This window comes from Oncorhynchus mykiss, chromosome 27, assembly GCF_013265735.2.
Source record: "Oncorhynchus mykiss isolate Arlee chromosome 27, USDA_OmykA_1.1, whole genome shotgun sequence".
Lineage (NCBI taxonomy): Eukaryota > Metazoa > Chordata > Actinopteri > Salmoniformes > Salmonidae > Oncorhynchus > Oncorhynchus mykiss.
The window spans coordinates 13,899,196-13,915,711 of NC_048591.1; the positions used below are offsets into that span (position 1 = coordinate 13,899,196).

At 45.0% G+C, this 16,516-nt stretch overlaps 1 protein-coding gene across 1 annotated transcript in view; it reads right to left on the reverse strand.

Annotated features, from left to right (window-relative positions):
• rasa2 (RAS p21 protein activator 2) overlaps nucleotides 1-16,516 on the reverse strand; it is a 44,423-nt gene that overhangs the window by 25,655 nt on the left and 2,252 nt on the right. Inside the window, exons 2-7 of the mRNA XM_021587711.2 lie at nucleotides 15,365-15,488; nucleotides 12,306-12,409; nucleotides 12,113-12,207; nucleotides 9,094-9,170; nucleotides 3,215-3,298; nucleotides 2,969-3,041 (exon numbers count right to left, since the gene is read on the reverse strand). Coding sequence (XP_021443386.1) covers nucleotides 2,969-3,041; nucleotides 3,215-3,298; nucleotides 9,094-9,170; nucleotides 12,113-12,207; nucleotides 12,306-12,409; nucleotides 15,365-15,488 — 557 coding nt within the window. The remainder of the gene's footprint in view (nucleotides 1-2,968; nucleotides 3,042-3,214; nucleotides 3,299-9,093; nucleotides 9,171-12,112; nucleotides 12,208-12,305; nucleotides 12,410-15,364; nucleotides 15,489-16,516) is intronic.

Consider the following 16,516-nt stretch of genomic DNA (forward strand, 5'->3'; position numbering starts at 1 on the left):
CAACGGGACATTAAAAACTGTAATATCTTATGTTTCACCGAGTCGTGGCTGAAAGACGACATTAACAACCCACAGCTGGTGGGTTATACACTATCGGCAGGACAGAACAGCAGCCTCTGGTAAGACACAGGGCGGGGGCCTATGCATATGTAAACAACAACTGGCACACGATATCTAAGTAAGTCTCGAGGTTTTGCTCGCCTGAGGTAGAGTATCTCATGATAAGCTGTAGACCACACTATCTACCTAGAAAGTTTATCATCTGTATTTTTCATAGCTGTCTACATACCACAACAGACCAATGCTGGCACTAAAAACACACTCAATGAGCTGTGTACGGCCATAAGCAAACAGGAAAACGCTCATCTAGAGGAGGCGGTCCTAGTGGCGGGGGACATTAATGCAGGGAAACTTAAATCAGTTTTACCTCATTTCTATAAGCATGTTAAAACGTGCAACCAGAGGGGGAAAAAATGTGACCACCTTTACTCCACACACAGAGACGCATACAAAACTCTCCCTCACCCTCCATTTGGCAAATCTGACCATAATTCTATCCTCCTGATTCCAGTCTACAATCAAAAATTAAATCAGGACGCGCCATTGACTCGGTCTATTAAAAAAAAAAAAGTGGTCAGATGAAGCAGATGCTAAACTACAGGACTCTTTTGCTAGCACAGATTGGAATATGTTCCGGGATTCTTCCGATGGCATTGAGGAGTACACCACATCAGTCACTGACTTTATCAATAAGTGCATCGAGGACATCGTCCCCACAGTGACTGTATGTACTTACCCCAACCAGAAGCAATGGATTACAGGCAACATTCGCACTGAGCTAAAGGGTAGAGCTGCCGCTTTCAAGGAGCTGGACTCGGAAGCTTATAAGAAATCCCGCTGTGCCCTCTGACAAACCATCAAACAGGTAAAGCGTCAATACAGGACTAAGATCGAATTGTACTACACCGTTCGATGTGGCAGGGCTAGCCAACTATTACAGACTACAACGGGAAGCACAGCCGAGAGCTGCCCAGTGACACAAGCCTACCAGACGAGCTAAATAACTTCTATGCTCACTTCAAGGGCAAGTAACACTGAAACATGCATGAGAGCATCAGCTGTTCCGGACGACTGTGTGATCACACTCTCTGCAGCCGATGTGAGTAAGACCTTTAAACAGGTCAACATTCACAAGGCCACTGGGCCAGACGGATTACCAGGACGGTACTCCGAGCATGTGCTGACCAACTGGCAAGTGTCTTCACTGACATTTTCAAACTCTTCCTGTCTAAGTCTGTAATACCAACATGCTTCAAGACCACCATAGTCCCTGTGCCCAAGAACACTAAGGTAACCTGCCTAAATGACTACCGACCCGTAGCACTCACATCTGTAGCCATGAAATGCTTTGAAAGGTTGGTCATGGCTCACATGTACACCATTATCCCAGAAACCCTAGACCCCACAGATGATGCAATCTCTATTGCACTCCACACTGCCCTTTCACACCTAGACAAAAGAAACACTGATGTGAGAATGCTATTCCTTGACTACAGCTCAGCGTTCAACACCATAGTGCTCTCAAAGCTCATCACTAAGCTAAGGAACCTAGGACTATACTCCTCCCTCTGCAACTGGATCCTGGACTTCCTGACGGGCTGCCCCCTGGTGGTAAGGGTAGGTAACAACACATCCGCTGATCCTCAACACGTGGGCCCCTCAGGGGTGTGTGCTCAGTCCCCTCCTGTACTCCTTGTTCACTCATGACTGCACAGCCAGGCACGACTCCAACACCATCATTAAGTACACCATCATTAAGTTTGCTGATGACACCAGTGGTAGGCCTGATCACCTACAACGATGAGACAGCCTATAGAGAGGAGGTCAGAAACCCGACCGAGTGGTGCAAGGACAACAACCTCTCCCATAGACAAAGGAGTTGATTGTGGACAACAGGAAAAGGAGGACTGAGCACACATTCCTTAACATTGACGGGGCTGTAGTGAAGCAGGTTGAGAGCTTCAAGTTCCTTGGCTTCCACGTCAACATCAAACTAACATGGTCCAAGTACACCAAGATAGTCATGAAGAGGGAACGACAAAACCTATTCCCCCTCAGGGGACTGAAAAGACTTGGCATGGGTTCTCCGATTCTCAAAAGGTTTTACAGCTGCACCATTGAGAGCATCCTGACGGGTTGCATCACTGGTATGGCAACTGCTCAGCCTCTGACCGCAAGGCACTAGAGGGTAGTGCGTACGGCCCAGTACATCACTGGGGCCAAGCTTCCTGCCATCCAGGACCTCTATACCAGGCGGTGTCAGAGGAAGGCCCTAAAAATTGACAAAGACTCCAGCCACCCTAGTCATAGACTGTTCTCTCTGCTACCGCACAGCAAGCGGTACCAGATCACCAAGTCTAGGTCCAAGAGGCTTCTAAACAGCTTCTACCCCAAGTCATAAGACTCCTGTACAGCTAATCAAATGCCAACTCAGACTATTTGCATTGCCTGCCCCCCCCCCACACCTTCTACTAATCTCTTATTATCTATGCATAGTCACTTTAACTCTACCTACATGTACATATTACCTCGACACTGGTGCCCCCGCACACGACACCAGTACCCCCTGTATATACTGTAGCCCAGCTATTGTTATTTACTGCTGTTTTTTTGTTGATATTTTCTTAAAACTGCATTGTTGGTTAAGGGCTTGTAATAAGCATTTCACTGTAAGGTCAACACCCGCTGTACTCGGTGCATGTGAACATTTTTTGATTTGATGAACTGTCAAAACCAGCCAGACACCTAGGTTGCGTTCATTAGGGCACGCAATGGAAAACTGTTTGAAACATTTTGGAATGGAAAACAAAATGTGAGCATTCCTGTTAGTCCATCCCCATTTTAGTCTGTTTTCCTCTGTTGGGAAGAAAACAGATGACATGAGCCCCCAGATGTAAATTAAGTTTACCTCAAAGTTAAAGGTTTCCTCAAACTGAGGGTCGCTGGTCTTCTTTTTCACCTTTGTTTTCTTCTGGTCAGACCTAAAGGAGACAGAAGAGTCAGAAATATACTCAAACCTTTCTAATGGGGGGTCTATGTGAAAGAATAAAGGATATAAAGCCTAAGATGTTGACACATTGCATTAGCTATGTGGGTTCAATTGAAGTGAGCTAATAATCATGTGCCACTGCAGAGGATTGTAGTCTAGTCTTACCTGGCAGGCCCAACGAGCGAGACAGTGGCATACGGATCACAGTTCTGTCCACTGATCAGAGGCAAGCCCTGGCATTCTATTATCCTGGGGGAGACAAAAGCAACAGGAGAAAACACTAATAAAACCATAGAATACACTCAACTTTGACAGGATTGACCTTAGTGTTTCTCATATCAATATTACAGTGTTCTGACAATCTGACCTACCACTCACAATGTGCTACATAGATTAAATATGCTACAAAAACTGTAAACATGCACATTATTTAATCTTTGTAGGGAAAGGTTTCAACCTCATCTCCAGCACCATCCCAACATGTGAAAATTGCACATTTCTATGTTTTGTAGTAAAAAAAAGAAATCTTTCTAAGTTTCCAATGCATCATGGGATTTTTAACCAATTATGGGCTGGCATTGCCTATTAAATGGTCTAATAATGGTTGATGATGTTATTGGAAACACTTAGCTTCCTCTATATTTTTAACTACGAAACATAGAAACGTGCCATTTTCACATATAATGATGTTGGGGGATGACGAATATGAAGTGGAACATTATCCCTATCGTTTCCTATTTTTAATGTAAGGCTATTCCACTTTTATAAAATGTATGACTGACAAAACAAATCTTCATTGGAGGGTAGTAGCACAATCTAAGTGCTATTAAATGAGAGAGATTACACACACCTGTGACAAGTACCCAAAAAAGCCACTAAATGTAATTTTATAAAATTCCCCACCAAAACGTGAAAAAGTTACCAAATTCTGTTTACTGGTAAACTTAGAAAGTTTACAGTAAGTCTTCCCTTTGTAACACTAGGGAGGACACACACACACACACTGGTACACTGTCGTTGTCTGTGACATTCTTACAGCATACATCACAGACATCTGTAGCTGTTCATTAGTCCCATGGCTGAGTGAGTGGTTAGGGAAAATCGTCATGACAGCCTATGGCTTTAGACAAACCATGCCTACACTTCCTACCTTCTCAGTCAGTTGGCAGATTTTGATCATTTAACTGGGCAAGTCAGTTAAGAACAATTTCTTATTTACAATGGACGGCCTACCCCGGCCAAACCCTAACGACGGTGGGCCAATTGTGCGCCGACCTATGGGACTCCCAATCACGGCCGGTTGTGATACAGCCTGGAATCGAACCTTGGTCTGTAGGGAGACCTCAAGCATAGATGCAGTGCCTTAGACCACTGCGCCACTCGGGAGCCCCACGTTGACAGAGAGATATGGTGTGTCTTTCTACGACATAGGGAGCCAAAAGTAGTCCAGAATGTGGGAAATATTCTTATGACACGGTCACGGGTGTATTTGGTACATACTACAGTAGTTGCTATTCATTATAGTACAGAGACGCAACAGTTTATCTACCATAGATTTTCAAAGAGGACACAAGATATAACTTGTTACATCTTTTTTTTATTTGTTAAACTGAAGCTACTACAGTACAACTGTGATGCTAAATATAAACATATATTTCACAATTATAAACTGGGTGGTTCGAGCCCTGAATGCTGACAGCCGTGGTATACCAAGGGTATGACAAAACATTTATTTTTACTAATCTAATAACCAGTTTATAAGGCAACTCAGGGGTTGGTGGTACATGGCCAATATACCACAGCCAAGCGCTCCACATTGTATAAGAACAGCCCTCAGCCGTGGTGTTGGCCATACACCATACCACCTCGGGCCATATTGCTTAAATAAACTCACACAGAAACATATATTTAAGTCTATGAGGGGTGGGGCTTATTGGGCATTACTAACAGCCAGCCAGAGGGTTGAGGGGGAGTTCAACCCGTAGTCTGACCAAAACTTGAACCAAACCACAGCAAAGAAATGATTTGACCATAAAGGAGTCAGAGAAGAACCCCCCCACACACACACACACAATTTCCTTAAACATTTAATTTCCCCCCTTTTTTACAGCAACAGACATGAATACATTTCCAATGCCTTTTCAGATTGTAACATCCTTTTCAAGTTGCATTTTTCCTGCATCTAACAAGATGACCAAAGTTGATCTGTCATGATTAGTTGATGTACTGTTTTCAGTTGAAGGGCAGAACATGAGCACCTTTGTTTGAGGAAGAAGGTGTCAATAATAACTTAATGGTTAGGATTAAACAGAGTTTTACCATTGTTTATGCAAAGGGCGGGGGGGGGGGGGGGGGGGGGGGGGGTGTGAATGTGTGGTTATATACAAATAAGGTGTCAGGAAGAGTGTTCCTGTATGCCTGGAGGGTAATGTTCCATGTCACTCACTGTATGTTCACACTGTACAGGCTCTCAACAGCAGCAGACCTACTCACTTTACAGGCTCTCAACAGCAGCAGACCTGCTCACTGTACAGGCTCTCAACAGCAGCAGACCTGCTCACTGTATGTTCACACTGTACAGGCGCTCAACAGCAGCAGACCTGCTCACTGTACAGGCTCTCAACAGCAGCAGACCTGCTCACTGTATGTTCACACTGTACAGGCGCTCAACAGCAGCAGACCTCCTCACTTTACAGGCTCTCAACAGCAGCAGACCTGCTCACTGTACAAGGCTCTCAACAGCAGCAGACCTGCTCACTGCATGTTCACACTGTACAGGCGCTCAACAGCAGCAGACCTCCTCACTTTACAGGCTCTCAACAGCAGCAGACCTGCTCACTGTACAGGCTCTCAACAGCAGCAGACCTGCTCACTGTATGTTCACACTGTACAGGCTCTCAACAGCAGCAGACCTGCTCACTGTATGTTCACACTGTACAGGCGCTCAACAGCAGCAGACCTACTCACTGTACAAGGCGCTCAACAGCAGCAGACCTGCTCACTGTATGTTCACACTGTACAAGGCGCTCAACAGCAGCAGACCTGCTCACTGTATGTTCACACTGTACAAGGCGCTCAACAGCAGCAGACCTGCTCACTGTATGTTCACACTGTACAAGGCTCTCAACAGCAGCAGACCTGCTCACTGTATGTTCACACTGTACAAGGCTCTCAACAGCAGCAGACCTGCTCACTGTATGTTCACACTGTACAAGGCTCTCAACAGCAGCAGACCTGCTCACTGTATGCTCACACTGTACAAGGCGCTCAACAGCAGCAGACCTACTCACTGTACAAGGCGCTCAACAGCAGCAGACCTGCTCACTGTATGTTCACACTGTACAAGGCGCTCAACAGCAGCAGACCTGCTCACTGTATGTTCACACTGTACAAGGCGCTCAACAGCAGCAGACCTGCTCACTGTATGTTCACACTGTACAAGGCTCTCAACAGCAGCAGACCTGCTCACTGTATGTTCACACTGTACAAGGCGCTCAACAGCAGCAGACCTGCTCACTGTGTTCACACTGTACAAGGCTCTCAACAGCAGCAGTCCTGCTCACTGTATGTTCACACTGTACAAGGCGCTCAACAGCAGCAGACCTGCTCACTGTATGTTCACACTGTACAAGGCGCTCAACAGCAGCAGACCTGCTCACTGTATGTTCACACTGTACAAGGCGCTCAACAGCAGCAGACCTGCTCACTGTATGTTCACACTGTACAAGGCGCTCAACAGCAGCAGACCTGCTCACTGTATGTTCACACTGTACAAGGCGCTCAACAGCAGCAGACCTGCTCACTGTATGTTCACACTGTACAAGGCGCTCAACAGCAGCAGACCTGCTCACTGTATGTTCACAGTGTACAGGCGCTCAACAGCAGCAGACCTGCTCACTGTATGTTCACAGTGTACAGGCGCTCAACAGCAGCAGACCTGCTCACTTTATGCAGGGACCCAGAGGGTAACCACCTCCCTCTGCAGTGTGCTTGACTGTGTGCTCCTAGACGGCCCCCAGGTTCACTAAATGATTGTTATTCATTTGTTCATTCATTCACACTTTTGGTTGCACCCTGTACTGCTAATTTGCATTGCATCCTGTCTGGTGTTTGATCATGGCACGTTTCTATGTTTTGTAGTTAAAAATATAGAGGAAGAAAAGTGTTTCCAATGACATCATCAACCATTATTAGACCACTTAGTAGGCAATGCCTGCTCATAATTGTAAAAAAAATAATAATAATCTCATGATGCATTGGAAATATAGTAAACACCAGACAGGATGCAATGCAAATTAGCAGTACAGGATGCAACCAAAAGTGTGAATGAATTGGCTGATTTTGTTATTCATTTGTTAACTCTCAGAGAAGAGATAGGCAGGAAGTGTAGGTTTGTCTAGGCACAGGGCATCATTAAAAAAAGAAAAACAAACCTGTAAAACAATCCTAAATAAACCATAACCTTTAATAGCATTGGTGTTTAATGAGGGTTTCAGCATGAAATATCCTTTATATATATATATATATATATATATATATATACACACACATTTTTTACACACATTTTTCACCATGTCAATATGTATTTGTTTAGTCAATATTTTGATGTCAAACTAGGGGCAGTTGTGAAAAAAGTGAACAGCTGAAAGAGTTGCAGAGTTAATTGAAAATAGTCCCATTGTTGGTTAGATGCCTCCTTCATTAATTTGGCCATTTTCTCTTGAAACATATGGTCTATCCACTAGAAACTCATGGGACACGTACACTTAGTGGACAAAACATTAAAAACACCTTCCTAATATTGATGCCATTCCATTCGTGCCGTTCCAACCATTATTAGGAGCCCCTCAGCAGCCTCAACTGATTCAAAGGACCTTAAATATTTTGTCTTGCCCATTCACCCCCTGGATGGAACACATACACAATCCATGTCTCAATTGTCTCAAGGCTTAAGAAACCTTCTTTAACCCGTATCCTCCCCTTCATCTACACTGATTGAAGTAGATTTTAAAAACTCATTCACCTGGTCAGTCTGTCATAGAAAGAGCAGGTATCCTTAATATTTTGCACCCTTAGTGTATATTATGAATACTATAAATAGTTTTTAAAAAGTTATTCAAGTATAAATTATATATATATATATATATATAAAATAACCAAAAGTTACTATAGATTGCCATATATTTTTTATTAATTACCAAAACTACCAAAGATTCTGGTAACTTTGGTAAATTACCAGTAGCTTTACTACCCTAATCCTCCCACAGTGACAAGTCAGGGTGGAGGAGACAGTAACAGTGAGCAGGTAGTGGTGACACACCAACGACGGCAGCGCGGCGGTTCTGAGACACCAGCTGCAGCGACCATAGCGGTGGGAGCAGTGCTACAGCAGTTTCCTGTCGAGATGCCATCACTTCCTCCTCATTAACCTGCTTGCCGCGGTTTGAATGAGTGAAGCCAAGCAACAACAACATCCACTGACTAACGCACACACACAATGCAAGCACACAAAACCCTTGAGATGACAATCTCTTGGAAATACACAAACACACATGCAATGCCAAAGGGAGTGCTCAGGGACAGCGCTACAGTATGGATGCACAGTCAAACACCAACAGAGGAGACAAGTTGTTTGTGAGAGCTGTGTGTGTGTGTGTGTGTGTGTGTGTGTGTGGAGGGATGTTGAAAATGAACACAGCAGAGGTGAATTTGCGAGTAGGAGAAAACAGCTGCGGTAAGAGGAACTGAAGAGAGGGTAAACCATGGTTGGGTCTCTGGGCTCTGGCTCCTTAGAGCCTATTGATGCCTGACTGGGAGGCTTAATGGTGTTGGCCGATCTAGCCCAGCCACAAACAAAGGCTTAACGACAGCAAATAAGACTGCACAGAGAAAATCCACATGTTAATGTACTTGTGTTAAAAGCTTCTTAGGGTAACAGGTGCCCCTAACCACAGATCTGGGATCAGATTATTCCCCACCCTAACCTTACCCTAACCTTACCCATCAAGGGGAAGAAAACATTCTGACCCTGGATCAGTACTTACCGAACCAGTAGCTGCTGGCACATAGAGCCATTCTCTATGATCAGTTCATTCAGACGCATCTCCAGGTGGACCTTTCCCTGGGGGGAGTTAGAGAAGAGACGTGACATGACATCAGACCATTCTGAAAGTCAACAGGAATTACTTCAGTATTTCTTTTTTTTTTAAATTTTACCCCTTTTTCGTGGTATCCAATTGTTGTAGTAGCTACTATCTTGTCTCATCGCTACAACTCCCGTACGGGCTCGGGAGAGACGAAGGTTGAAAGTCATGCGTCCTCCGATACACAACCCAACCAAGCCGCACTGCTTCTTAACACTGCACGCATCCAACCCGGAAGCCAGCCGCACCAGTGCACCTGGCCACCTTGGTTAGCGTACACTGCGCCCAGCCCGCCACACGAGTCGCTGGTGCGCGATGAGACAAGGACACCCCTACCGACCAAGCCCTCCCTAACCCGGGCGACGCTAGGCCAATTGTGCGTCGCCCCATGGACCTCCCGGTCGCGGCCGGTTACGACAGAGCCTGGGCGCGAACCCAGGGACTCTGATGGCACAGCTGGCGCTGCAGTACAGCGCCCTTAACCACTGCGCCACCCGGGAGGCCCTACTTCAGTATTTCTCCTATCAACATTGGTGGTATATGCCAGATCCTGTACTCTGACCATACGTTTAGAATTTACTTTCAGAGGTTAGTGCAGCCTACTCTATGAATGAGTTAAACGTTCATTCTAAAGTGGTGGATATGAGTAAGGCTGACTCCTCTAACCTCCCCAGTCTTTCTCTATGGTGGCTTCAGGTTTGTAGTGGCTGTGTGTGCATTAGGGAGTGTGATAAGCCACAGCTAGCTGTCATGTGAACCAACGCTCAAAGTCTTTATCAGGTCGGATGTGGTGAAGGCTGCTGCATTGCCTTCAGAAGTGTCAAATGCACGCACTCCCTCTCCCCTCCGCAATACAGCATGAGTTGAGCTCAGACAGTGATTGTTGTCGCTTACGTTGTTGCCAATGGAAGATAAGCCTTGGTCGACATGGTGAGAACTACCCTGGCATGCCTGCTGGGCTGAGTTAATGTCCCTCGGTACGTGTTCATTAGGACACTGAACGAAGGAAAATGGACTGAAGCAGGGACAAACTACCTGGACTAAGAAGCACTCGAATGTTCTGCTGCAAAGCATTTTCTATTGCGTGGCCTAATGTAAGCGACCCAGCTCACTGCCACTCACCTTCAAAACATGTCCTGTATTGTACTATCAGGTCCATGTACAAGTATCCACTTGGCACAGATATAGGAACAGATTATCCTCCCCAAGCTCTAACCTTAAGCACTTCTAAAAGGACAACTTCAACATACTCCAATCTGTACCATCAAACAACTGCACAGAAGCAACCACTTCTAACTCACTCTGTTCTTCTCAGCCTATTGCCAACTGCACTTGCAGTTTCTGCATCAATTTCAACCCCTTTTTCAGAGAGAACACAAGCACACACTGCAGTCCATCACTGATGTAACAAGACTTGGAACACCTACTTCGGGGTGTGTCACTGTAGAAAACACTCCTCAGAATAGCCTAGACTAGGGCAATTCCACTACAATTGTTTTCACATGACAACTTTGTGCAACATGACAGCGACAGGAGGCAACAACCTTGGGATTCTGCAGAGAGATAGAAAAAATATTCTACAAGTCTTAAAGCCATATGAAAGGCCATGCATCTGCAGAGAGAGAGGGAGAGAGGCAGAGGGAGAAAGAGAGAGAGCGTGGGAGGATACACTTCCTCAGACACTAAAAGGAGCCCTTTGAACGGCGGGTTTGTGACAGTGGAGAGAAAAAAGAAAAAAAAACTGCTGTGCGTTGTGAAATACCTAGAGAAGACGAGCAGCGTGTTTACAGTGAGATGAGCGAGACTGGAACCAGAAACATTAGGTTCTACCCGTGTCCATCTCCCCCAGACAGCTCTGAATGGGGAGCTTGTAAGCAGCATAGTTTGTTTCAAATCAAATATGTCTGCTCTCATCGTAGAGGATTTAGCCTGGCTAACACCGTCCTCGTCTGGTGTTGCCCAACTGACACTATGCCCATAAACACACACATCCAACTCGGCTCGGTGTCCTTCTGTTCTTCCTGGACTCAAGCTGTGCCTCTAGTTGGGGAGGCAGCCCTGGTCATCTTCAGAGTGAGTCACTGTAGCAAATCACTCCTCAGAATAGCCCAGACTAAGGCACGACTAAACATGAAATGCTACAACTGTGGCGTGAAATAGGGTTAAATGGAACTGTCCTACACAGCCTACTGTGATTGGGTAACATGTCTGCGGGCTTAGGTCAGTTCAGGATGCTGTGGCAGCAGGACACGGGTTATTTCAGCCCGTTCTCAGCCAGATTTCAATATCCTAAACTCTGCTCATCACTCAAGAACAAAAAACACTCACCACCAGGTTAATGACACCATTATGTAACCGAGAGGAAAGAAGAACAACAATTGAATACACCTTGGAGAGCGGAAGTCCTCTTTTTTTCCCAGTCTTTCTCCTTCCTTTGAGCCAGAAGTCCTGCCATCAGAAACAGCAGAGCTCCTGGTTCTTTCTCAATTTTCTAAAAAGCACATCCTCTCATTGCCTCATCACTGATCTGAAAGAATTGACCAGGTGAAAGCCAACCAATGAGCTTCCACCATATTGTTTTCACCTGTCAAGTCTTTTCCAATCAGTGTAGATTAAAGGGGAGAAGACAAGGTGAGAAGAGATTTTTTTTATCAATTGAGCTAGAGCCCCTGTGGATCAGCCCAGTTGCCAAGCCTCTCAGCTTAGAGAGAATACAACAACAGGATGTGAGGAGGAGGTGTCTGCTGCAGTTACACAGTTGGACCAAGCCAAATGTCTGACTGGTGACCAACTAGAATCAATACCATTGGACAATGACCACATATAGGAACTAGCACTATGACTAGAAGGTGAACTTTACCCCCCCCAGACCAACTGGGTACACATAAAGAGGTCTGAACACTGTCTGACTGACACCCACCTGGACTTCAGAGTTAGGGTCCACGGGCTGCAGGCCGAACCAGTGCTCCTTCCCACTGAATTTACACAGTTCCTCCTTCCGGATGGACACTTTCCCTGAAACCACACATGGACCGACAGACGTCAACATACTTGGAAATCCTCCAGCTGAAAGCATAGTGTACCTGTGTGTGTGTGTGTCAGTTCCTACTCACCGACAGGCAGGTCCCTCTGAAAAACACCCTTGGCGAATACGTAGAAGGACAAACACTGAAATGGTCGTGGGATCTCAAAGTAGAAGTCCTCACCGTAGAAAGGGCTGGAAAACAACCACACAGGAAGTCGTTGAAGTGAAGTGTAAAACACCATCTTTAGGCTACGTTCAGAGAACAGGCTGACCTCTGTGGAAAGGGAACATTTACTGAAAACTTGGTTGGCTTTTCATTGGGAAGGGTTTATGACTGATTAGCCTGATCCCAGAACTGTTTTTTGAGCCAAACAACTTATGTGACAAGGAGTTGGCAAGACAAACAGATCTGGGACCAGGATACTATTTCAAGGGCCAGAAGACAACACACCGACGACAACACAAACCAAGGCCTTATCCACAGACCGCCCTCCATCAGCAATCATTAAACAGCAGGTGCTAAATATAGCCTAGCTCTGTGGTGGCCAGGCCTCCTAGGACTGACTGACCAGCATACAAGTGGTTTGGAATAGCAGGCAGAGAGGGTGCCAAGCAGATGTACCATCCAGCTATGACCAGGGTCATTTGTGTTCATTACTATGCATGGTCCGACAGTTGAGAATGTTTTGAAAAGGAGCTGGTGCAACTTAAACCTTGTACATTTTTCCCCCCTTCCATTGGGTTACGTGTCTCGCTCACAGTCCTGAGCTCAATCTCAATTGCTTAAAAATCTATTATATTTTCATCTCCTCCCCATCACTTAGAAATAGTTGCTAGGTGAAAGCAATATGGGGAAAGCGCATCAGGCTTCACCTGGTCAGTTCTTTCAGATCAGTGCAATGAAGGAAGTGGCGAGGACAGATGTTTTTAGACAATTGAGAAAGAGCCGTTCTGAGCCTAACGGTCACTGTTTTTAATATTTTTCAAGAAAATACAATTATGGTAATGTTCCATAACTAGCTTGTTACATGGTTATTATGCTAAATTGTTACTTTGGTAGTTACTCTGGTATGAGGCATAATTTATGTAAAGAGAAGCCAGAGTGGCTGTTAGCTACACCATTCTGCAGCCTTCTCAAAACAGTAGAAGCTAAGCAGGTTTAAGCGTTGCTAGCAGGTGTATGACAAACCAGTACGAAAACAGGACAACTGACAGACATTTGTTCCATTATCTTAATAAAGTCAAACAGTGCTAATAACGTTATGATCTGTTCAAGTAAGGCTAGCTTCTATGTAATACTGCATGCACGGTTGGTGAAATGCCTTGCCTATCACTTCCGCAGTGAGGGTTTGGCAACAGGCTGCAGACGCCCACGCATCCTTCAGTGCACATAATCACATGGATTTACGCACTTGTAGCCTCCACACACACACACACTCTCTTTCGTTGTCCCGTTCCTTCCCTCTCAGACAGAAAACGGGTGTAAGCATTAATCCAAACAAGTTTTTATTGGACAAATTCAGGTAGGTCCCTCCCCGTTTCGCCCAGTTCGCTTCCGTTTAAGAAACATTTTGCAACAGAATCGGCGTAATGAATACGCCCTAGAATCAACAAAACACATCCTAACGTTAAAGAAAAATTCCACTCAAAATCTTCTGGCATTTGCCAGCAATCAAAATGCTAAAATTGTCACAGATTGTCACAAAATGCATTATACTGTGCTTTCTGTATTTTGAAGGTTCTATATAGTTTGAGTGGCATTGTCCTTTGAACCCACATAAGTAGAGAGTAATATGGTACCGGTATAGCTGCTCCACTGCAATTGTTGTCACATATGACAACTTTGTGCAACGTGACAGTGGCGGGAGGCAACAACCTTGGGAATCTACAGAGAGAGATTCTTCAAGTCTTACAGCCATATGAAAGACCATGCATATACAGAGAGAGGTAGAGAGAGAGAGAGAGAGAGATAGATAGCGAGGTAGAGATAGAGAAGTAGAGAGAGAGAGAGTGGGAGGATACACTTCCTCAGACACTAAAAGGAGCCCTTTGAACGGCGGGTTTGTGACAGTGGAGAGAAAAAAGAAAAAAAAACTGCTGTGCGTTGTGAAATACCTAGAGAAGACGAGCAGCGTGTTTACAGTGAGATGAGCGAGACTGGAACCAGAAACATTAGGTTCTACCCGTGTCCATCTCCCCCAGACAGCTCTGAATGGGGAGCTTGTAAGCAGCATAGTTCGTTTCAAATCAAATATGTCTGCTCTCTTCGTAGAGGATTTAGCCTAGCTAACACCGTCCTCGTCTGGTGTTGCCCAACTGACACTATGCCCACAAACATCCAACTCGGCAGGGTGTCCTTCTGTTCTTCCTGGACTCGAGAAGCGTATCTAGTTGGGGAGGCAGTCCTAGTCGTCTCCAGGTTACAATAAACATTAAGGCTAAAGGGTTTCAATGGTGTTACATGACACCTCCACATCGATCGTGAAGAACACATTTCAACATTAGGGGAGATGTTAAGGAAATTATACTGTTATTACCCTGCCTGATGACATTGACACAAAATTATCAATGAAAAAAGATCTGGGCCCTGCAGGAAGAGGATGTTACACATCATATGATATCACCATGGCAATAGTGCAATATAGACTAGGCTAACATGACAAGAGCAATGTCTTCACTGCGCTATTCTTGCAGGCAGTGCTGTGAGGTACTTTTGAACATTCGAAGGTAGCCTACATGTGCCCTTTTGTAAGGTGATCACTAGATGCCCATGCTACAAAGAACATAATTGGCTAGATTATTGTGACTGATGAGCAAGTATATGAATGGTGTATTCTTTATTTAGGACTAGGCCTATCGTTAGTGGTTAAAATCATATTTTATGAGAGAAAGTCATACTTCCGAGTTCAGACCTTTGTAGCATGGCCAGATAGTGACTACCTTTAGTCTGAGGATGAGGATGGAGGGAGATTGTGGCTTAGTTGATATAGCATTGTGCTAGCAACACCAGATTTGCGGATTTAAACCCAGGGCCACCCATCTGTAAAATGTATGCACAGGGCTGTGTCGCTTTGGATAAAAGCGTCTGCTAAATGGCATAGATTATATAATATCATTATAATAATACTACTATAAAAAAAATGTTACCTGAGGCTTTTGTCAAACACCTTGGTCCGGAATACCTCCTCCTGGTCCAGGCTGATGGTGCAGAAGGTGCAGAGGTCCCGCTGTCGGTTGGGCCCCGAACACGGACCCAGGTTCTTGCCTTCACCTGCAGGATATGGAGGGGAGGGTCAGAGAGGCAGGTGGTGCTAACGTGGAAAATAGACTTCAGTCAAATAATTGTCAAGGTCTCTTTTCCATCGACCTGCTGTTACTATGGTTGATAATACCAATGTGAACATTTAAATCAGCGTTGTTCAATTCCGGTCCTGGAGGGCCTAAACACTTCTGGATTTTGTTTCTACCTGGTAGTTCATTGTTAGAAGGAGAGGAGGAAAAACAGAATTGTTTTTGTCCCTCCAGGATTGACATTGAACAGCCCTGATTTAAATAATAAAAAAACACCCTAAAGATAATTTGTTTCAACTGAAGTTAGGCCTTCTCTGAAGATTTATTTTGATAACTTCATGATGTGGCATGTAGGGGGCCTAGTCATTTCATTGATGCATTTAGCCAGGATACTGAGGACAGCGCATGAACTTCCTCTCATCATGCTCCTGGCTCTGACAGTGGAGCGCTGATTCACAAATGTGAAACACCTCGGAAATCTCCAGCCAGGTAAACTGTTTGCACCTGGATCAACAGCACAGCAACGAATACCCACTAAAATGTATATACTACTGCACCATAAGAAGGACTGCACACCACTACCTGTAATAGAGCTCTGTCTGTCTACATCTGCTATATGGCACGTCACCAGGTTCATGTTTTAATAGTTTCACACATCAATGTGTGTGTGAACCACAAGATTATTCACTGTGTAGTGGTTGACAGTGATCTAAATTGGTCTGGGATACATAAGGGTGAACAAACTTGAATGGAGAAAAGCCAGAGTCGGGGATCAGGCTCTTTAAAAGGGCTATTAATATAGGTCTAATCCCAGAAAAGAGCTGTGAAAACCTACAGCAGAGCCCTGAGCTGCCACTAAGCCCCGGTGAGCCTGACCTGCAGGAGAGTTCAAGCCCTCGCTAACTCCATCCTCCTCCATGCCATCTTCACAAGAAAAAGTACTGGTTGCCATGGAAACACAGAGGCAAGAAGTCAAAGAGCAAATGTTACACTTATACAAACTTCTCT